Source organism: Haliotis rufescens, unplaced genomic scaffold, assembly GCF_023055435.1.
Source record: "Haliotis rufescens isolate VD_foot unplaced genomic scaffold, xgHalRufe1.0.p SCAF_2, whole genome shotgun sequence".
Lineage (NCBI taxonomy): Eukaryota > Metazoa > Mollusca > Gastropoda > Lepetellida > Haliotidae > Haliotis > Haliotis rufescens.
Genome location: NW_025963890.1, coordinates 9240082 through 9262985, shown reverse-complemented (window position 1 = coordinate 9262985; position 22904 = coordinate 9240082). Strand labels below are relative to the sequence as shown.

The 22904-nt window shown below is 40.4% G+C and overlaps 1 protein-coding gene across 1 annotated transcript; it reads right to left on the bottom strand.

Annotated features, from left to right (window-relative positions):
• Positions 1-2540: 2540 nt before the first annotated feature.
• Positions 2541-17158, bottom strand: LOC124136208. Its single transcript, XM_046502075.1, has 12 exons — positions 17010-17158; positions 10467-10625; positions 9836-9918; positions 9608-9746; positions 9179-9310; positions 8829-8846; positions 8406-8629; positions 7302-7444; positions 5227-5369; positions 4912-4999; positions 3227-3386; positions 2541-2710 (listed from the first exon to the last, which is right to left on the bottom strand). Exons 1-12 carry the CDS (start codon positions 17092-17094, stop codon positions 2597-2599), a joined length of 1488 nt encoding a protein of 495 aa, XP_046358031.1. The 5' UTR covers positions 17095-17158; the 3' UTR covers positions 2541-2596.
• Between the last annotated feature and the right edge of the window lie 5746 nt (positions 17159-22904).

Sequence of the window (22904 nt, the reverse complement as noted above, 5' to 3'; positions counted from 1 at the left end):
GGTGAAACCCACGAGCACGGGTATGGTGCTGACAAACCTAGAAACATAATCGGGGCGAACCGGGATTCGAACCAATCATAGGTTTCTGGCGTGCACAGCGATTCGCAGCGCCCAAGACGACTGGGCCACCACCTGTGTCGGTGAATATGTCGTATCGTTAGTATCCTATACTTGCAATAAAAATTGTATTTATTTCGATGAGTATTTATTTTCATTTATTAAAGTAAAGGTAGAAACCGCGTACAATCCCTGAGTGAACCGTCCATGTATTATATAGTGACACATGCATTATACAGTGACTTATGTATTGTAAAGTGACTTATGTATTATACAGTGACATATGTATTGTATAGTGACACATGTATAATACGGTGACTTATGTATTGTATAGTGACTTATGTATTATACAGTGACATATGTATTGTATAGTGACACATGTATAATACAGTGACTTATGTATTGTATAGTGACTTATGTATTATACAGTGACTTATGTATTGTATAGTGTGTGACCCATGTATTATACAGTGACTTATGTATTGTATAGTGACCCATGTATTATACAGTGACTTATGTATTATATAGTGACTTATGTATTATACAGTGACATATGTATTGTATAGTGACCCATGTATTATACAGTGACTTATGTATTGTATAGTGACTTATGTATTATACAGTGACATATGTATTGTATAGTGACACATGCATTATACAGTGACTTATGTTTTGTAAAGTGACTCATGTATTATACAGTGACATATGTATTGTATAGTGACACATGCATTATACAGTGACTTATGTTTTGTAAAGTGACTCATGTATTATACAGTGACATATGTATTGTATAGTGACACATGTATAATACGGTGACTTATGTATTGTAAAGTGACTTATGTATTATACAGTGACATATGTATTGTATAGTGACACATGTATAATACAGTGACTTATGTATTGTATAGTGACTGATGTATTATACAGTGACTTATGTATTGTATAGTGTGTGACCCATGTATTATACAGTGACTTATGTATTGTATAGTGACCCATGTATTATACAGTGACTTATGTATTATATAGTGACTTATGTATTATACAGTGACATATGTATTGTATAGTGACCCATGTATTATACAATGACTTATGTATTGTATAGTGACCCATGTATTATACAATGACATGTATTGTATAGTGACTTATGTATTATACATTGACATATGTATTATACAGTAACTTATGTATTATACAGTGACACATGTATTATATAGTGACACATGTATCATAAAGTGACACATGTTTTATATAGTGATACATGAATTATATAGTGACACATGCATTATATCTTGACACATATTATATAGTGACACATGCATTATATCTTGACACATATTATATAGTGACACATGCATTATATCTTGACACATATTATATAGTGACACATGTATTATATAGTGACACATGTATTATATAGTGATATATGTATTATATAGTGACACATGTTTACATCGGAAAGTTATATCTTAGCGTCTTGAGGACATAGGGTAATAGTTATTCGAGCAACTATGCATCCCTTTGATGTATGATATTCATTAAAAGTAATTTCGGACCGTGTTACCAAGTTTATTGGATTGGTGTATCGCACCGATAAGAATATCTGATATTTCGATAATGTGTAAACGTGACAGTACTACAATACCATATCTATACCATGACTGACTTCTTCCGTTGGCAGTAACACAACCGTATATTCACCAAGGATTTACGCCCTATATCTTAAAGATTATTTCTTCATCCTTATAGTAGAAACTCCCTCCCTTGAATCTCACAAAAGGTCTCTACTTATATATTTAAGCTAGGAAATTGGGGCCTCATAAGGGTTGACATCACGTTAAATATAGTTTGGAATTCTGAGTTGCTGGAAGGCGAACATCCTAAAACATCTTACATAATTATCTTGCATTAATTATGATGTCCCCAACGGTCATAACTTATTTCTATACACAATGTGTCACTATATCAGGAAGGAATAAAGGTGTTTTAAAACAGCGATTACTTAAGAACGAATGTATAGCTCAGTAATAGTAAATATAAACGTCAACACCAGAGAGTAACCAGTTTCGAACATCCGACGAAACAGGTTTCATTGGACACCCTGAGGCGCGCCCATGCCTATCTAGGAGGTCGGTAGGGGTGTGGTGTGCGGTTAGTGTCAGCAACACACAGACAGGGTACAGTGTGTGATTAGAATAAAACCCATACGGTAGTAACGAACAATTTTATTTTGGTATCATGTTTCCGGTGACCAATAGTACTGTGGAAATTGTAGCTACGGGAGCTCTGCATGTTGTTACCTATTATTATACATATCATGGTTTCAAAATTCCTGCCGAAAACGACCAAGAAAGAAGTTTTCCTTTAAATACAAGTATCCGTCCAGCTGATTCAATCAGAGGCGGTAAGTGTGATTTGAAACCTCTGTTCGACCAATCAGATTTTACAAATTCATGCTAGACTTGAGATAACACAAGATGCTTTGATACGGTAAATGATTTATCGCAGTTTTCATAGCAACACGAAATATTAATCACAGCAATTACACAAGTTTCAAGGTTGTCAGCTTTGCCGGTATCTCTTCATCCAGGTGGTTGAAGATTAAACTCCTCTTGTGGGGCTGTCTGGAGTTACCCGTCTTGGAGAGACTACACATCTGTTGCAGGCAAAATACATGAGTGAGTGAGTGAGTAAGTTGGGTTTAACGCCGCTTTTAACAGTATTCCAGTTACATCACGGCGTGTCAAGTAAATGTGGGAGGAAAGCCTGAAGTGATGCAAGTCTCAGACGTTAACCACTTCGGTGAAACCCACGAGCACGGGTATGGTGCTGACAAACCTTGAAACATAATCGGGGCGAACTGGGATTCGAACCCACAATCATAGGTTTCTGGCGTGCCCAAGGGACGCTTCTCTGCCCCCGCAAAATACATGATATGTCATCAGATATTGTTTTGTGCGAATACAGTTACCACTTGATTATAATTCTATGAACATCAGTGTAAAACCGATCGAACCTTAGAGGCTGCCTTTAAATATAATCTACGGCTTTCATGGAGAAATAACAACTAAATATGTGCAATAAGTATGCAGTTAAAGTATGTGTCAAATTATCACCCTTTCCAAAACTTATGTAACGGGTTTTTTTCAGTTTAAATGTCCCCTGTACTTACATCCCTGCAGTAATGCTGTTGCTCTGTGAAGCACACGTGGTACTGGCACCGGAAGAACAGTTTATCATAACCGGGAAAAGAGAATGTTTCGAACATCTCGCTGCGCCATCTCGTGACGTCGTTATTCAGGAAGAGAATTTGGGCATCTCTGGGAGAACATCTGGATTCGGTGTCAGAAGTTTAAATAAGTTGTCATTTGAAACAACACACAAATTACTAGATAAAGTGTACAAAAAACATAACATTGTGTACACAGGATAAATAAATTACAGAGCATAGAGTGTCGATAAAAAGGCATACAGCACAGCTTGTGGAGCATACAAAATATAGAGCATAAACTTTACAGCTCCACACATGACACTGACTTCAGAAATAAGCATGTGTTATAGATAACAAAATAAAGAATAAAGAGCAATGAGTATAGATAACAAACCACAGAATACACAACATACAAAATCCAGACCACCGAGCAGAGAGTATAGACAATAAGTCACAGAACAGGGAGCAGACAGTATAGGTAACAAAAGATAGAATACACATTATAGAGTATAGATAGCAAAACACAGATGACAGAACATAGAGGACATGGAACAAAAAACAGAATACAGAACAATGGAGTGAGTGAGTGAGTTTGATTTTACGCCGCTTTTAGCGATATTCCAGCAATATCACGGCGGGGGACACCAGAAATGGACTTCAAACATTGTACCCTTGTCGGGAATCGAACCCAGGTCTTCGGCGTGACGAGAGAACGCTTTAACCACTAGGCTACCCGACTGCCCCCAGAACATAGAGGATAGATACCAAACACAACCTACAGACAAAAGAGGATAGAGCAACATATCACAGAATATAGAATTCTGTCTACACAACATGCATGTAGATCATACGTTATAGAGAAAAGATACAGACATATATAACAGAGAACTGCACTTACTATACATGCTTCATATATATTTCCATTTCGCGCTTTGATCATACTTCAGGGCATGGATGAGGCGCGTTATTAATACGCATTATTATTATTATTATTATTATTATTATTATTTACAAATTAAAATAAAAAATGCAGCAAAGAGGGTTTGGGTGATCCTGGCACAGTCAGGCTGGTTCGGCTCATCATCAGCTCAGGGTCCTTGCCCCCTCTACACCCAGCCCAGACAGCGAATGGGACTTCTCCCAGGAAGCGCTGCCTAGTCAAACCCACCCAGAACTTTTCGGAGAATGTGAAGACTCCCCAACACTGCAGCCTTCTGCATTACCCAGATTGTCAAAAGGGCTGTATTCCTGGTAGCAAACCCGGGTACTCTCCCAATTTCAGTCAACAGATTGGGAGGTACCAAACCTAAGGCACCAAGTACAATGGGGAGTCGGACAACTTGGTACTTGGGATTAAAGCATGACATTTCGAAAGCGAGGTCTGCATATTTGTTATTCCTCAATCTTGCCAATCACATAAGTGTCAAAAGGGACAGAAAATTCAATAATATAAATGATTTCATTGGTTTTATCAAAAAGGACAAGATCCGGTTTGTTGGCCTGGATATTATTATTATCATGATGATGATTTTTCTCATTATTATTACATATATACATACGCTTCACTTTACTTTCCCTCATTGTGATACGAAAGCGCAGTAGACAATCAGACAGCACAGATTCTGATGTACCACGTGTCTACGTACCCGTGTTCGTCAGTGAAGAAGACCTCGTGTCTTTGGTCCAGTGTCCCGACAGAGCAGTTGAATGGAGAGATAGCGCTCACGCCGAACTCTGAAACCAACACGGTTGGAGCTGAAACTGACAGTTTTAGTAAATACGGTCTTTCCGCTTGTGATATGATCTATCGGTGAAGAGAAACGTGTTTGTATTTGTTCCAATATGTTTGCCCGTTTCCGGCCAAAACGAGAGAGGATAAAACGGCCTCGAGCAAGTAACACGGATATGGAATTGCAGCATTCTCTGATACTTCTAACAGTCAATGTCTGTTCTGAGCATACCCTCGTCGTTGTTCAGCTTCATCTGGAGACGAACTTGCTGGCCCAGTTTTGCTGTGGTTACAGAGAGGTTATTGACAGGGTCGATGATGTCCAGACTCACGGACAACGTGCTCTCGGTGAGTGATGTTGACTTGTTGGCAGGTCTTGTAAAAGAAAATATATGCGCGCAATATAATTTACTTTTACAATTTCGCATTGATTCTCTCATTGATACAAACTTGTCAATGTATGTTGGAGATGGGTGTCGTATATTACAGCATACCAATTTGTCAGTTTTCCTTCTGTCGAAATATTACTTTATTCCAGTATTCAAGAATGAAAATGTAAACAATCTTGACTATTTCCGGGGTTTAAATCTCTCACGAGTATTCGTGGTACAACATTTACTTTTATCATTAATAGATTAACACAGGGGTAAAACATGAGAGATGTGACCCCTGAAACACAAGCAGGATTTAAAAAGGACTACTTGAAGTCTGACCACATATTCACTTTGTATTCAGACATTGAGAGATATCTATCCTACAGCAAACACAAGTTTGTAGACTTTGTTGAGTTTTAAAAGGGATTCGATTCTGGAAGTAGAGCTAAATTGAAGAATAAGGGTTTAGGAGGCAAAATGTTTGCCATTGTTATAACGATATCTGTCTGTAAATGTAAAATCATGTTTTCGCTGTGGTGATGCTATACATGTAAGTGAACCACGGTTGTGTCGACATTTCAGGAACCTACGTAACTACTTCGTAGTCCGGGATTGGACACAGCCGAAAATGAGGGATAAAGTATGAATACGCAGAGACCATACTTTTTACTTCAAGACAACCGTAGGTTCGGCACATCATAGTTCCACAGAGAGAGAGAGAGAGAGAGAGAGAGAGAGAGAGAGAGAGAGAGAGAGAGAGAGAGAGAGAGAGAGAGAGAGAGAGAGAGAGAGAGAGAGAGAGAGATGTGAAGTGTTCGAACGTGTAAAATTTAGATTGAACAAAATATGAAAATTAAAACAAATATAATATACAGGCAGGGGTGCCTACAGCTAATGCTCCACGGTCTGATGAACATTTTCAGCGTAGTCTAAGTCTAGTATTATATTGTTCCTTAAAGAAACTGTGTCATTATTTCGATAAAATTAGACTATTCACGCACACTGTCAGATTGATATACAGCATAGAGTTTAAGCTTTAAGAAATGACACACTGATGTTTGAACGTCTTGAATCAGATTTCCTAGGCCTGCCACTTTCTTTCATACTAGTACCCCTTTCACAATTTGTTTTTCGAATGTTGTATAATTATTTCTCAGCCTTTATGCTAAAGTACTCACGGAAATGAAAAAAACACCTGTTTTTTCGATCTCATATTTTAAATAAATACAGTTAATATACAAAATATATAAATATTCAAACAACTCAATTAGTACTAATTGGGCCTTGGCACAAATACAGCGTATCAAAGGTTTCTATGTATTTTTACGCGTAAAAGTGTGTAAAAATATGAACAAAACGGACTATTGTGAAACTGAGCATAACCAGGTGTTAGTAGATCAAGGTGAATGTCCATGACCTATGACACCTTGACGACAGGTGAAAACAGGTGCTTGAAACCCACGTGCATGGGATTTGTCAGTGGTTAGTGATTTGTGAGTGGCATTGTGGGATAGTGAATCGTCGTCAAAATATCAGAACGTAAAAGTAACATATTCCCTTCTCAAACAACAACTTACATGTCATTATTATTATGTACATAAACATAGCTGTTATTTTTATTGCTGTTTTGAATACTTTTTTCAAGGGTAATTTGCATAATGCCTATAGCCTGTTTCTGCCATGTCAATTTGGACTTAGTTTTATTTTTTAATGTTAAAAATCCCTACAAATTACCTCCTGTAAAGTACATTTTGTATTGAGCACTGAGCTAAAACTAGTTAATCCAGACTAATACTTTTCCAGTTGTTTTGTTATTTCGTATTGACATCTACGTAATGCTTTGTGTCGATTATTTAATCCAGCAAAACAGTATTTTTTCATTTCCATGAACACTTTAGTATGTTACTGATGATGTTAGTACACATGCACGTACTTGTCAGTGTTGGATGTCGTAGAAATCTCCAAGGAGTTGGCGTTAGTAAAGTCGCACTTCACCTCAAACATGATGTCGTAGGCGGAGGAGGTGTTTGGGTACTCCCTGAATCTGAACTTCCAGGAGTGAACCTCATTCGACACCTACAACGTAAACGTTAAGTGTGTATTTGAGTGTTTTGGGTGCCTATACTCAAGGTTGTTGATGTTCCTTTGTCATCATTTACATAAAATCCCCTCGATTCCTTTGAACATAATTTTATCTTAAACCATTGCTAAAGGAATCAAGAGAAATTCCCATTTGTTAATGACACAAATGGATCAAATGAAAGTAAAGCTTCTAAATGCGCAACAATAGTCAACTGTTACGAAGAAACCTTTAATGATCCTACAATGAGTTACTTTTTGGAAATCAATACTGGGCTTTATACTCAGCCCTCATATCAGATCAATTAACACCAACATATAAGCAGCAAATAAAACGTCAACGCCAGTCTCGATTATAGGCTGAAACATTCCAATTGATGTAAAAGACAAAATGGCAGTAAAAATTCAATGAATGGACATATGAAAATCAGCGATGACACCATATGTGGCGCCATACACTGTACAAAATGAGTTTAGATTCTAAAACACAATTCCAAACATGCGCCTTGCCCAATAAAATAGTGTAATCGAAACATGTTTAGGATCTGAACATAATTACACGTGCTAAAAATCAAACCATAACAAGAATATCTATATTAATGGCTGGCATGTTTGGCAGTTTTACCAAGAATTCTTCTTGGCATTATAGCACTGCCATAGTGTAACAGGGACGGTCGGGTAGCCTAGTGGTTAAAGCGTTCGCTCGTCACGCCGAACACCCGGGTTCGATTCCCGACATGGGTACAATGTGTGAAGCCTATTTCTGGTGTCCCCTGCCGTGATATTGCTAGAATATTGCTAAAATCAGCGTAAAACCATACTCACTCACTCACTCACTCACTAATACTGTAACAGACAAAGAGTAATGCCAATGTTTGTCTCACTGGGAACTTACACGCATTTAATAATTTCATAACAAAATGTTTCCCACGTTGGTCGATCAAGCCGATTAATGTACCTCGTTTCCTCTACAATAAGGCGTGAAACTGTTGTTGGCAGTTTGCGTCACCTTCAGCGTCCCCGTCCCTCCAGGCTCGAAGTGGTCATACACGGTTCGGCTACAAGTGTCAACAGTGTCCCCATGCTCATCTATGGCAGACACATCCCGGTAGACCGTCCCCCTTTGATCTACACGAAACATCATCACATTACGTGCTTGGATCTTGAAGCAGTAGAACTTGGCTGAAAGATACATTATTGCATATCATTGAAATACATGATGTAATCGAGCCGCGTCTACAAAAAAAGCCTCAGTCGTTTACTGGCAAATACCACAAAGTTAACATCATGATAACGCTTATTATACAATTTGTTTTCATAATGTTTCAAATATTCATTATGTCTCCACATTGGGCTTATCAAGCTAAAATAATTTACTTACCCTCGGCTTTCTTTTTTTCTGAAATGATACAGTTCATACTGTTCAACATCGTTTTTCGGAAACGCTTGTATTCCATACTTTGAATTATCACGTTGTATAACATAGTCACGAATTGTCTCACATCATCATAAAGAACACTGACGAGCAAGAATGAAACATACCCAACATTTAAACCTTTATGATAGCGTCACGCCTTTGTTCTTGAAGTTGATGAAATTAAATTACTGGCTCTTCTGAACATGCATTTTAACTAGTAAAAGTGACGCAACTGAAGGTCCTCATGTATCCACTATTAACTGTAGCCTCTTTATCTTCCCGGAGAAATCAAAACGATATTCAGCTGAACACACCAGTATCACAAGATTTCCCAGTCCAGCCTATCTGGCAGCCATATTTGCAGATACCGGAAGTGGATTTGCAGACATCCGCTCTGCAGTGACACTGGTTGGTACAGTTCTCTCCAAAACGACCAGGGACACAGTCTAGAATACAATTTGGTTATGAATACGAAAGTGGACATCTGAATGACATTCATTTGATAACATAAGGTTATTTGGCTGTTTTAGCGAACATGCTTTGTCGTACTCCATGTCTGTAGATACATATTTGGTTGAATTTCCTTTATTGTTGCGTGTAACGACACCGCGCCGTTCGAGATTATTCGCAATTTGATTCTTTCTGCGTCCTGTCAGTTTTTACAGTTCGAATTCGCTATCGTTAAGTATTTTAATACAATATTGTCCGTGGTATCAAATGACAAACTAAGTCCGCCAACTCACCTTGAGGTTTCTGACAGATGAACAGATGCTTGTTAGTGCAAGACTCTGCCGACCATACCTTCGTTGTAGACTGCCATACTGCACAATTGGGCCTGTTGAAGTTGTAGCTAGAACTGGAGAATGCTGTGTACGTAAGGTCCTGTAAATATATAGATACATTGTAAAATAATATGCATACCATCTCCTGGAATATTGGTGTGGCTATATTGACGTATTACATACACTTACTGTGGTTGTTCCGTTTGTCTGATACCCCCATTTCTGGTTGATCCATTGTATCCCGAGCCAGTAAGTGTCTCCACTGTTGGACACTGTAATATATGACAACGTCTTGGAAGAAGGAGCAGACAAGAACCTGGCCTGGTGTCATCACTGATTATCAGTGACCTATTGATATACTTTTCAATGCTATTTTGCCTCCTACGCCAAACAGTATCTGCTTCGGAGTTAATCGAGACTGATTTTTCTCAGGCGTTGACGGTTTTATAGAACTAGACCAAGAACTATAGAAAGTAACATTTTCAATAACGACTCGTTACTCTTGCTGTGTTTAACGTGCAATGAAAGACAGCCTTGCCCCAAAATAGCAGTTTCACCACATGTTAAAACTTATTAAATGTGTATACTCTACGTTTCAACAAAACTCCTACTCTAATGGTTATATTATCCTGTCAGAGACCGAGACATAATGTCTGCCTAAGTACATCCCCGTCAGAACCTTGTCAATCAGTATTGGTCGGCAATATTATTACATATTGTTGAGGATTAACAAATTCCGAGCTTATAAAGCAGTTAGTATTTATAACCACGCTTGTTGACACTGATCGCTGAGTTCTGTCCTTAGTAGGTTAATTTATACCTGTGAAGAGTTGGTTCTCTTCCTTGTTCTTGATGACTCTGACTGTGGCCTCCGACTGACGACATTGATCCTGGGCATCAGAGAACGTCATCTGGCTGGTGCCCCACTTGTAGCAAGACTGAATTTGCAGCATCCAGCCCTCCGGACACTTGAACTTGTCTGAAATGCCTCACATAGTTATTAATAAGATCAATGACATTCAATTAAATTCATTCAGTATTGTAGGCCACAGACCCATGATAATACAGGTAGTCGGAGACTCAGGGTGCCAGTTTGTTTACACGTATATTGCTTTATTTATGTACATCGATAGGCTTTTGATGGTGTATTCGTTAGTGGACGACATTAATACATTAAACCCGTGTCTAGTAGCATAGGTATAATATGTTGGTGCTATTAATTGGGCTCGAAGATCATCATATGTTTTACACATCAAAACAATATTATATTTGTCTTCTATCTTCTTTTTTCTTTTCTTTAGTAAATCTTCCTGCTTCAATTCTTAGGCGATGGTAACTGCAACTAATCTGTGCCATCCTGATTGCATGATGGTTTTAATCTTTGAAAGAATTCTGACAAAAAACTTGATACGTTTGAAACTGCCTGTTGTTCCCTTAAATAGCCAAATCCTGAACATAATACTATCTGTCTAACCTTAGAGGTCCAGTTTGTTTTACCATTGAGCGCAGCATTAAGTAACACAATATAGGATTTTCTAACACACCTTGAGTCAGGCATATATACAAGTTTACGCCAATATTTTACAAGGCGTATACAGGCATAAATATATAGTGGGTTTCTCCAACATTCAACATTCAACATGACTGGCAGATGTAGATTTTACTCACAGGAAGCGTTGACAGGCAAACACATGTACAGTTTCAATTTCTTCACATTAGTCACGATTAACACCAAATATTTCTGCCCATAAAGTAAAATTTGACTTATCTTTGTGTCTAATCTTTTGAAAAATAAATGAAATGTTAATGGTTATTGACAAACATTTAAAGAGTTGAGTTCGATTTTACGCCGCTTTTAGCAATATTCCAGCAATATCACGGCGGGGGACACCAGAAATGGGCTTCACACATTGTACCCATGTCGGGAATCGAACCCGGGTTTTCAGCGTGGCGAGCAAACGCTTTGACCACAAGGCTACCTGACCGCTCCAACATTTAAAGACACCGCATAGAATCTTCTCAGTTTGCAATGAAGCATCTTTTACATGTTTTGCCACAAACAAGGGGTTGTCCATCACACTTCTATTTCTTATGCTTAGATAAAATTCCTCATTCTTAAAAACACTGCCCTTGGTCGTATCCAAATTAACACACAAATGGTAATAATTACAAAAAGATTTTAAATCATCGATGCGTCTATGTAGCCCATACAGTATATCAGAAATCAAGTTAACATCGTCTGCAAACAACTGTTCTGTGTGGAACTGGATACCTGGTCCGCAGGTGGCCTCTGCTTCAATTGCAAATTCATTTATATAAAAAAATTGAACAAGAGCGGGCTTAAAACACAGCCTTGTCTTAGTCCCATAGAATACCCAAAAGCATGGGAAGTTGTTTTATGAGTCAGGCTTTTACACAGTTGTATATAGATTGTAAAGCTTGGATAAATTTTAAAGATATTCCATAAGTTATTAACATGTTCGATAATTTAGGTCTATAAACTAGGTTAGATGCTTTCTTAAAGTCAACAAAAACTGCATACATCTTTCCTCTTTTTTTTAGACATGTAACTTTGGACGACTACTTGTAAAATAAAAATAGTATCAATAGGGCTATAGCCTTTGCGAAACGCTGCTTGTGATTCCACAATATTATCACAAGTGTTGGACCAATAAGCTAATCTATTGTTTAGCACTGCTGTGTACACCTTACTAAACACACTAAATGTAATTCCTCTCTAACTATTCGTCGAGTGAGTATCACCTTTTATGCAATGGAATATTTATGCAAGTACACCATGAAGCTGGAAAGTAGCCAGTTCTGAACAGTATATTAGATACAAGTTCCATATATGTTACAAAAATGTTTTGTGCAGCTTATAAAAAAAGCTGGGATTACATAATCAATGCCGCAGGATTTATTACATTTATCACATTTTATTTCCCCAAATATTAATATAAATATTTCCTCCTTAGACTCTAACATATCTTCACCTGTGTCTGCATTATGAGTCATCACTTGCATCACTATGCATCACTTCCGTTGGTAAAGGCATTGTCATTTAAATCATGTTCAGGAGTGTCAAATCAATTGTCAAATGTTCAGGAAAAGCCCAAACTTTGTCCTCACTATAAATAAATGGGTCGAGGTGAACGATTTTCCTAATGACATGTTCTCTGTGCTGTGGCTAAGGAGTACATAGTCAAAGGTACGTCGTCTGCTTTAGCATGTATGTTCAAAATATCACTAACAATTCGTTTACATTCTGCTATACTTTCATTCACATTCTAAGACAGACCGCAGATAACCACATTATGTTTCATGCTATATTGTTCCCGTTTTACAATTCCATGCTCAGTCTCTTCTAGTCTGTCACAGGAAACCGTTTCGTCACCTGGTCTTTCTTCTAGTTTGCTTAGCCTTGATGCAACATCATCTATGTAAAACCGCTTAAAATCTGATTTCAGGTCTTCTATATCTGACCTGATTGTCTTTAAAGAGTCATTAAGACCCGTTGTCTCAGTTTACCTTTTCAAAGTTGTCAAAGTTGATATCTTCCCGGGGAAAGCCGTGCAAAACGCTGTTTGCAGATATGTCCTCACATGGTGGTTTAAAATTGCAACAGATTTGGCAGAAAGTCGTGCTAAGCACAGCAATACTCACAACAATAAGTACAGTGCTCACCAATCTGTACTTCAGTCCTGTGGTGTCCGAGCAAATCGTGAATGATGTGTACGATCCAACATGGCGTCTTCCATTGCCCAAGGCTGTCTGAATTTTCCTATACGCGCTCTCCATAGTTCGATAGTGATGCCCATTTTCACTTACGATCTTTCCTAATTATATAATGCACGATTGGCATGTTCACACTGTTTGGTTATCCTTTGGTTAGATCATATACATATATATGCAAAACAAGTCACCGGGTTACCATTCCAACAAAGGGAGGTAATCCAACAATGACCCCTGTCACTTTAAAATGCATCTGTGTGGGGATCATATCCGCTACTGACAGGTACACGTGTGTAGGGAACACCTCTGTCTCTGAAAGGTACACGTGTGTAGTGAACACCTCTGTCTCTTAAAGGTACACGTGTGTAGTGAACACCTCAGTCAATGCAAGTTGCACGTGTGTAGGGTACAACTCTGTCTCTGAAAGGTGCACGTGTGTAGTGAACACCTCTGTCTCTGAAAGGTGCATGTGTGTAGTGAACACCTCTGTCCTTGCAAGATGAACGTGTGTAGTTAACACCTCTGCAAGGTGCACGTGTGAAGGGTACACCTCTGTCTCTGCAAGGTGCACGTGAGTAGGGATCACCACTGTCTCTGCAAGGTGCACGTGTGTAGGGATCACCTCTGTCTCTGCAAGGTGCACGTGTGTAGGGATCACCTCTGTCTCTGCAAGGTGCATGTGTGCAAGGTGCACTTGTGTAGGGATCATCTCTGTCACGAGTGTAGTGATCATCTCTTTCACAGCAAGGTATATGTGTGTAGGGAACACCTTTGTCACTGTAAGGCGCACATGAGTAGGGATCCTCTTTGTCACTGTAATGCGCATGTGTGGAGAGATCATCTCTGTTACAGCACCAATTACTGTAAAGTGTTGGCTTCCATTGTCTATCGCTAATCACCTATCAGCGCCAATCATCTGTTGGGTGTTGTAAGTTTCTACCTTTGGATATTTTCCACCTTTTTTATTATATTAATTGTGTTGTCCTTACATGTACATGTATATGCTCTCTGCCTCATGACATTCATTCACCTGATGAAGGAGTAAGCATATACTCCGAAACGTTGTGTTCCTGAAATAAATTCTCTTCCTCATGTGTATCACTTCTAAATGCCTTTCAAACACCTCATCTCTGTCACTCTAAGTAATTTGCACGTGTGTATGGATCCGCTCTGCCTCTGTAAGGGGGGCGGTCGGGTAGCCTAGTGGTTAAAGCGTTCGCTCGTCACGCCGAAGACCCGGGTTCGATTCCCGACATGGGTACAATGTGTGAAGCCCATTTCTGGTGTCCCCCGCCGTGATATTACTGGAATATTGCTAAAAGCGGCGTAAAACTATACTCACTCACTCACTCACTGCCTCTGTAAGGTGCATGTGTGAGTGTAGGGATCATCACTGTCACTGTACGGCGCACGTGTGTAGGGATCCTCAGTCACTGTAAAGCGCACATGTGTAGGTATCATCTCTGTCACTTTAAAGTGCACGTGAAAAAGGATCATCTCTGTCACTACAAGGCGCATATGTGTTGGGACAATCTCTGTCACTTCAATAACAGCGACACAACCTTTATATGTGTGTAGGGACCACCTCTGCCAACGCAAGTGTGTATGTCTGTGGTGTTCAAGACATTGCAAGCTGTAGGGATCGCGCACGTCTCACATATTCTCTGTCATTGCAAGGTTTATGTATAAAGGGATCATCTTTATCACTGCAAGGTGTATGTGTGTGGGGTATGATCTGTCACTGCAATGTGAAGGTGTGTATTTGTTCAGGGATCACTCTACAAGTAGCATTTTCTGTTTGTATATTTGTTGTTTAACTCCGCACTCAATATTCCATTTTTATTACGGTGGTATGTAACCAATCTGGACCAGACAATGCAGTGAGTGGCATCATGAGCATCGATCCACGCAATAGGGATACGATGACATGCATCAACCAAGTCAGCGAGCCTGACAGCCCGATCCCGTAAATCGCCTCTTACGACAAGCATAGTCGCCTTTTACAGGACGCGTGGGTTGCTGAAGACCTATTTTAACCTGGATGTTCACGAAGTACAAAGAGCATGTGCAGGGATCACCCCGTCACTGTAAGGTGCATGCGAAGGGAATGCTTCAGTCACGATGAACCTGCCTGATATCTGACCTGTTTTTAGACATTATCAGCAGACCCGTGAATGGGCTATTTAGTTGAGGTTATCACATAACTGAGTAGGTTTTATGATGCAAGATGCATACGCATCCATGTGCTGTTGGTATGTATCTCTAACTCTACAATGTACAAACACATAACTTGTGGAACAACTAGCCAGATGAGATATTGCCAGGTCACTTGTATAAACTATGTTTGGTGTGGCACACGTCACACTTAACACTTATGTTCAATTCCTCAAATGGGAACTTTGCATAAAACCTGCCCTTGGTGGCTCAGAGACGCTCCTGCGCAGAAAAGCACATACTGACTAGAGAGACAGTCGGTAATGACAGTGTTCGAAATACCTGCCTGCCCGACCGTCCGAGACGGGTTTATTTCAACTCGGGCTGCCAGATTTTCAAATCCCCCTGCCCGACGGTCGGGTTACATTTCATATGTAAAAATATTCTAAATATTTCCCGATGATAAGCATTATTTACATGATGTATTCTAGCATATTAAATACAAATCTGACCTAAAAAGTGTTTGCTATTTCTTTTCTTGCATTACTTCATGTTCAATGAATTTGATTTAAAGTTTTAATTAAATTATCCTGAGAAACATATGATTATAGTGGGCAGGCAGGTTTTGGTCAGGGCTGGCAAGTATTTCAGCTAGCCGGTCCTGTGGTCTGGCTGAAAATTTTGGGAGTTTCATACCCTGGTAATGATATTGGAATGTGAAGCTATTCCAATAGTGCAGAGGAAATGTCTAACGAGTGTATGTAACACCTCCGCGTGATATAGGTGGAATATTACTACATGCGGTTTATATTTCATACACCCACTTCTGTTGTTGCACGGCCGTTGCAGTGACTGGCGGATTTTACCGATAAAGCAGGACGTAGTTACCCTTTTCGTGAACACCTGGTTTCATCACTGTTTTTCAGTGACCCAATTATACAATTTATATAATTAATTTGCCTTTTACGCCCCATAGAATCTGGGAGATAATCGAGACTGATCATTCTCAGACGTTGACGCTTTGAAGTAAACGTCATATTAACTGCGGAGACATTGCTGTGGACCAATAGCAGACTTGTGTCCTACGTGTGACTAAGTAAGAACAGAAGCCCACCCAAAGCTCTGTTCACGTTAATAGTACAACAAGGTTTGACGGCAGTATATTTGACGTCAACTGTATGTGTTGTCCAGTAGGATGCCAGGACATAATTCTGCCCTGCCACGTCACGTTGCATCGTGCAGCTAACTTAGTGGTATTATAATCTATTGGCATACTTCTAAATATACATATACATAAAGGCAAACAGGTATAATGGATACGATTTGTAATACAACAGTCTGTTTCATAGCAAAGATACACGTCTGGCAACCTTGATACTGAAGGTATCCTGCTGTTTCAAAACGTTTGAATCGAGTTATCATCGAGCTTCACAATATGATCTATCAGAAAGGGGCTCGTCAGTTTGGTTTGACTTACCCAATGTATCTGCCCCATCGGCAACACTGATTACAAGGATCACCACAGACAACAGCCTCAACACGTCCGCCCTGCCTGTCGCCATGTTTCCCCACGACACATCACTTCAGCAAGGTAAAGGCCGGGATGAGGGTCACCTTCAGGTGATAAGATGTTGGCAGGTAGTAGAAAGGGGGACGCAAGGAAATCGATTGTGGTGGTGGAAGTGGGGGGTGGGGGAGGAGGTGGCAAGTTAGTTACAGCAGCCTAGGGTACAGTGTGAGATTAAATTAAAAAGGGTAGTGACGCATGGGATTTATGTTGGTAACACATCTCAACATCGGTTGTTAGGATCTGTAGAGTGTACTTGTCTGACATCGGGGCCAGGGACAGACCCGTCGTCTTAGGCTCCGCAATTTGCTGTTCAGAGCTGCGCATGTTTCTGATTCGGCACCGCCATAAACCTACTAATGAATTTCACAAAAGTGGTAAACGTCTTTTTTCTCTATGACAGAGCCCAGGACAAATATGAAAACAGCCAACAACCTCCAGAGACATACCGGTGTTAGAGTATTATTCAAACGCTTCAAGCTGCTCATCTGCGTGCTCAGCGTATAATCCCACGTTTGACTCATCTCCACATACACCATCTGCATAGACAAAGTAGAGGGAGAGCTTTGGCAGTAGGTATGGTGGGGTTCAGTGCTGGTGATTACACATCATCAATGGGGTATCATAAAACGTCTACGTTTCGTTTTTCCACTGTCTATTGTATCTGAGTACCTACAACAACGGAACATCACACTATCACCATTGTTAGCCTGCATGCATGAAGTTGTCACCACATCTGTTTACGGCTCTGTTCTCCCCATCGCTGTCCTCATCTTGAACCACTGTTTCACTAGATGTCGATGTCCCTGTTCTCCCCATCGCTGTCCTCATCTTGAACCACTGTTTCACTAGATGTCGATGTCCCTGTTCTCCCCATCGCTGTCCTCATCTTAAAACGACTGTTTCACTAGATGTCGATGTCCCTGTTCTCCCCATCGCTGTCCTCATCTTGAACCACTGTTTCACTAGATGTCGATGTCCCTGTTCTCCCCATCGCTGTCCTCATCTTGAACCACTGTTTCACTAGATGTCGATGTCCCTGTTCTCCCCATCGCTGTCCTCATCTTGAACCACTGTTTCACTAGATGTCGATGGCCCTGTTCTCCCCATCGCTGTCCTCATCTTGAACCACTGTTTCACTAGATGTCGATGGCCCTGTTCTCCCCATCGCTGTCCTCATCTTGAACCACTGTTTCACTAGATGTCGATGGCCCTGTTCTCCCCATCGCTGTCCTCATCTTGAACCACTGTTTCACTAGATGTCGATGGCCCTGTTCTTCCTATTCAAACGCTTCAAGCTGCTCATCTGCGTGCTCAGCGTATAATCCCACGTTTGACTCATCTCCACATACACCATCTGCATAGACAAAGTAGAGGGAGGGCTTTGGCAGTAGGTATGGTGGGGTTCAGTGCTGGTGATTACACATCATCAATGGGGTATCATAAAACGTCTACGTTTCGTTTTTCCACTGTCTATTGTATCTGAGTACCTACAACAACGGAACATCACACTATCACCATTGTTAGCCTGCATGCATGAAGTTGTCACCACATCTGTTTACGGCTCTGTTCTCCCAATCGCTGTCCTCATCTTGAACCACTGTTTCACTAGATGTCGATGTCCCTGTTCTCCCCATCGCTGTCCTCATCTTGAACCACTGTTTCACTAGATGTCGATGGCCCTGTTCTCCCCATCGCTGTCCTCATCTTGAACCACTGTTTCACTAGATGTCGATGGCCCTGTTCTCCCCATCGCTGTCCTCATCTTGAACCACTGTTTCACTAGATGTCGATGGCCCTGTTCTCCCCATCGCTGTCCTCATCTTGAACCACTGTTTCACTAGATGTCGATGGCCCTGTTCTTCCTATCGGCATCCGTCATCTTGAACCACTGTTTCACTACATGTTGAAGACCCTGTTCTCCTGATCGGCATCCGTCATCTTGAACCACTGTTTCACTACATGTTGATGGCCCTGTTCTCCTGATCGGCATCCGTCATCTTGAACCACTGTTTCACTACATGTCGATGTCCCTGTTCTCCTGATCGGCATCCGCCATCTTGAACCACTGTTTCACTACATGTTGAAGGCCCTGTTCTCCTGATCGGCATCCGTCATCTTGAATCACTGTTTCACTACATGTCGATGTCCCTGTTCTCCTGATCGGCATCCGCCATCTTGAACCACTGTTTCACTACATGTTGAAGGCCCTGTTCTCCTGATCGGCATCCGTCATCTTGAATCACTGTTTCACTACATGTTGATGGCCCTGTTCTCCTGATCGGCATCCGTCATCTTGAACCACTGTTTCACTACATGTCGATGTCCCTGTTCTCCTGATCGGCATCCGCCATCTTGAACCACTGTTTCACTACATGTTGAAGGCCCTGTTCTCCTGATCGGCATCCGTCATCTTGAATCACTGTTTCACTACATGTCGATGTCCCTGTTCTCCTGATCGGCATCCGCCATCTTGAACCACTGTTTCACTACATGTTGAAGGCCCTGTTCTCCTGATCGGCATCCGTCATCTTGAACCACTGTTTCACTACATGTTGATGGCCCTGTTCTTCCTATCGGCATCCGCCATCTTGAACAACTGTTTCACTACATGTTGATGGCCCTGTTCTCCCTATTGGCATCCGTCATCTTGAACCACTGTTTCACTACATGTTAATGTACCTGTTCTCCCTATTGGCATCCGCCATCTTGAACAACTGTTTCGCTACATGTTGAAGGCCCTGTTCTTCCTATCGGCATCCGTCATCTTGAACCACTGTTTCACTACATGTTGATGGCCCTGTTCTCCTGATCGGCATCCGTCATCTTGAACCACTGTTTCACTACATGTTGATGGCCCTGTTCTCCTGATCGGCATCCGTCATCTTGAACCACTGTTTCGCTACATGTTGAAAGCCCTGTTCTCCTGATCGGCATCCGCCATCTTGAACCACTGTTTCGCTACATGTTGAAAGCCCTGTTCTCCTGATCGGCATCCGTCATCTTGAACCACTGTTTCGCTACATGTTGATGGCCCTGTTCTCCTGATCGGCATCCGTCATCTTGAACCACTGTTTCACTACATGTTAATGTACCTGTTCTTCCTATCAGCCACCCTCCGTCGTGAGAGCTGATAGTAAATAGATCTAACAGCACGAGTTCAAAGTAAAATCACGAGCAGTTAAAATCATTTACTAACTATCGCCAAGTTAACGGAAAGTCACCCTTGCTTATTTTTCATATAGAAAAGTTTCTGATCTTCAAGTTGAAAGGTAAAATATGTAACTTCGTGTGTGCCTAAAGATCTTTCATAATATCAATTATATTGAGACAAATATCCATGAATTATACGCTACCATATTTTCATTTGAATCTGTTGAATGACACAACGCTCAAATTACCCTCATAAGCTAACGAGTTAATACTAAATCATATAAGTATACTGGAAAGAAAGAATGTTGCAATTATTGACAGTGTCGACATATTTCGAGTCATGAGGGGTCACGGGTGGCCCAGTCGTCTAAGAAGCCGCGATTCGTTGTGCAGAGTTGCGTCCCTTAGGCACGCCAGTAACCTATGATTATGGATTCGAATCCCGGTTCGCCCCGATTATGTTCCTAGGTTTGTCAGCACCATACCCGTGCTCGTGGGTTTCACCGAAGTGGTAAACGTCCGAGACCTGCATCACTTCGGGCTTCCCTCCCACATTAAACTGACACGCCGCGATATGACTGGAATACTGTTAAAAGCGGCGTAAACCCCAACTCACTCACTCACTCGAGTAATGACGATGGCATTTAAAAGCGTTCATTCATAATCTCATCAATCTTCAAAAGCAGTGTATGCTTTCAGGCAATTTTGCACAACTCCCTTCGTGGAACATGTTGCATATAAGCTACTCACAAGAAGTTGAAGAACACCTGAACCTCACATATTGCATTTACCGCAACTCTGTATTTTGCAATCTATAATTGTACATATCATGGTTTAAAATGCCTACTGTAAACGATTAAGAAAGAAGCACTTCTTTAAATATTAGCTTCAAGCAGCCATCAAACCAACTGAGACAATCAGAGGTGGTTAGTGTGATTTGACACCTCTGATAGACCAATCAGGTTTTTCAAATTCATGGTAGAATTGCACATCACATAAGCTGTGCCGTCCAACAGGACCATCAACAAATCAACATTGCTGCCCAGACAGCGAATGGAACTTCTACCAGGAAGCGCTGCCTAGTCAAACCCACCCAGAACTTTTCGGAGAATGAGAAGACTCTCCAACACTGCAGCCTTCTGCTACCCAGATTGTCGGAAGGGCAGTATTCCTGGTAGCAAACCCGGGTACTCTCCCAATGTCAGCCAACAGATTGGGAGGTACCAAACCTAAGGCACCGAGAATAATGGGGAGTCGGACAACTTGGTACTTGGGATGCAAGCGTGACATTTCGAAAGCGAGGTCCGCATATTTGCCATGTTTTTACTGAATCTTGTCAATCACATAAGTGTCAAAAGGGACAGAAACTTGAATGATATAAATGATTTCATTGGATTTATCAAAAAGGACAAGATCAGGTTTGTTGGCCTGGATACGTCTGAGACTGTATTCGGGCTTATTCCAAAGAATTTTGTATTGGTCATGTTCCATGACGCCCTCATGGTAAACACTTATTTCTGTACCTTCCAGCAGTACAGAACCATCAACAAAATCAACACCAATATTGAGATAATGTCCCACATCCTTGGCTCGTTTTAGAAAACTGTGGAATGCCTTGTTTTCATCATGAGTCTTGACAATCATGCTTCACAAGAGGATCATCAGACAAATAAGTGTGTGCAAAAGTGCGAAGTTGTAAACCATAATTAATGTATAGGATAGTATTCTTTTGTTGCTCGTTAGATATTTCATCAAAACGGAGGAGCTTGATTAGTGTACTGATGTTTTGGGGTAAACCTTGGAAATATTTTGTTCTGAGCGATTCATAACATGGACAGATAAGCATAAAATGTTATTCGTTTTCAATAAATGTGGGGCAAAAGGACAAAAAGGCATATTTTTTAATACTGAGGAAAAACGACCCGTATTACATACTAAATTGTTCAAACCTAATCTAAAACGTGTAAAACACACTCTAAGTTTTCTGTCTGTTATTTCTGTTAAGTACTGTTCTGGAGATAAGCAGGATTAAAATGTTTTATAAAGGTCGTATATTGAACTATTTTCCAATGTAGCTCTCCATTCTTGGATAAACATATCAAATGCAACTTGTTTAAATACACTAAGAAATGCTGTCTTATCTCCAACACCTTGGTAAATCCAAACATATCCAAATCCATGAAGGAATAAAAGTTGTCTGATTTTAGTGACCCATGTTATATAACCAACATTGTCGCGGTATTTCAGCATTTCATAACATTTACGTGGAATACGATCAGGTGACATTTCTGTAACCTTTAACCAATATTTTAGACCGCGTACATAAGAACAGATATATAAGGGATGTCTTCCACATTCACCATACACCATACAATTTGGGGTATATTTGCCAACATTTAAGAATCGTTTTTTTCCAAGATGTGATATTTTTCGAGACCCCAAATCTCTGAACCATATAACAGAATTGGTTTAACTTGAGAATCAAAAAGTTTGAAGAAAACAGACGGGGAAGACACACCGAGTTAATCAAGAACAACAAATAAAGTAATGAGGGCTCTCTTAGCTCGTAGCGCAAGATCGTTGACGAGGTGATTTAGTTTCAGATTAAAAGGGAAAATGACACCAAGGTATTTATAAGTTTTTTCAACATTA

Excerpts from the sequence above, each read along its gene's own strand:
- LOC124136208 (XM_046502075.1), bottom strand. The coding sequence starts at position 17,094 with ATGGCGACAGGCAGGGCGGACGTGTTGAGGCTGTTGTCTGTGGTGATC. Across the intron at positions 10,626-17,009 it reads CGATGGGGCAGATACATTGG|ACAAGTTCAAGTGTCCGGAG; the intron begins GTAAGTCAAACC and ends GAGGCATTTCAG. Across the intron at positions 9,311-9,607 it reads CATCTGTCAGAAACCTCAAG|ACTGTGTCCCTGGTCGTTTT; the intron begins GTGAGTTGGCGG and ends ATTGTATTCTAG.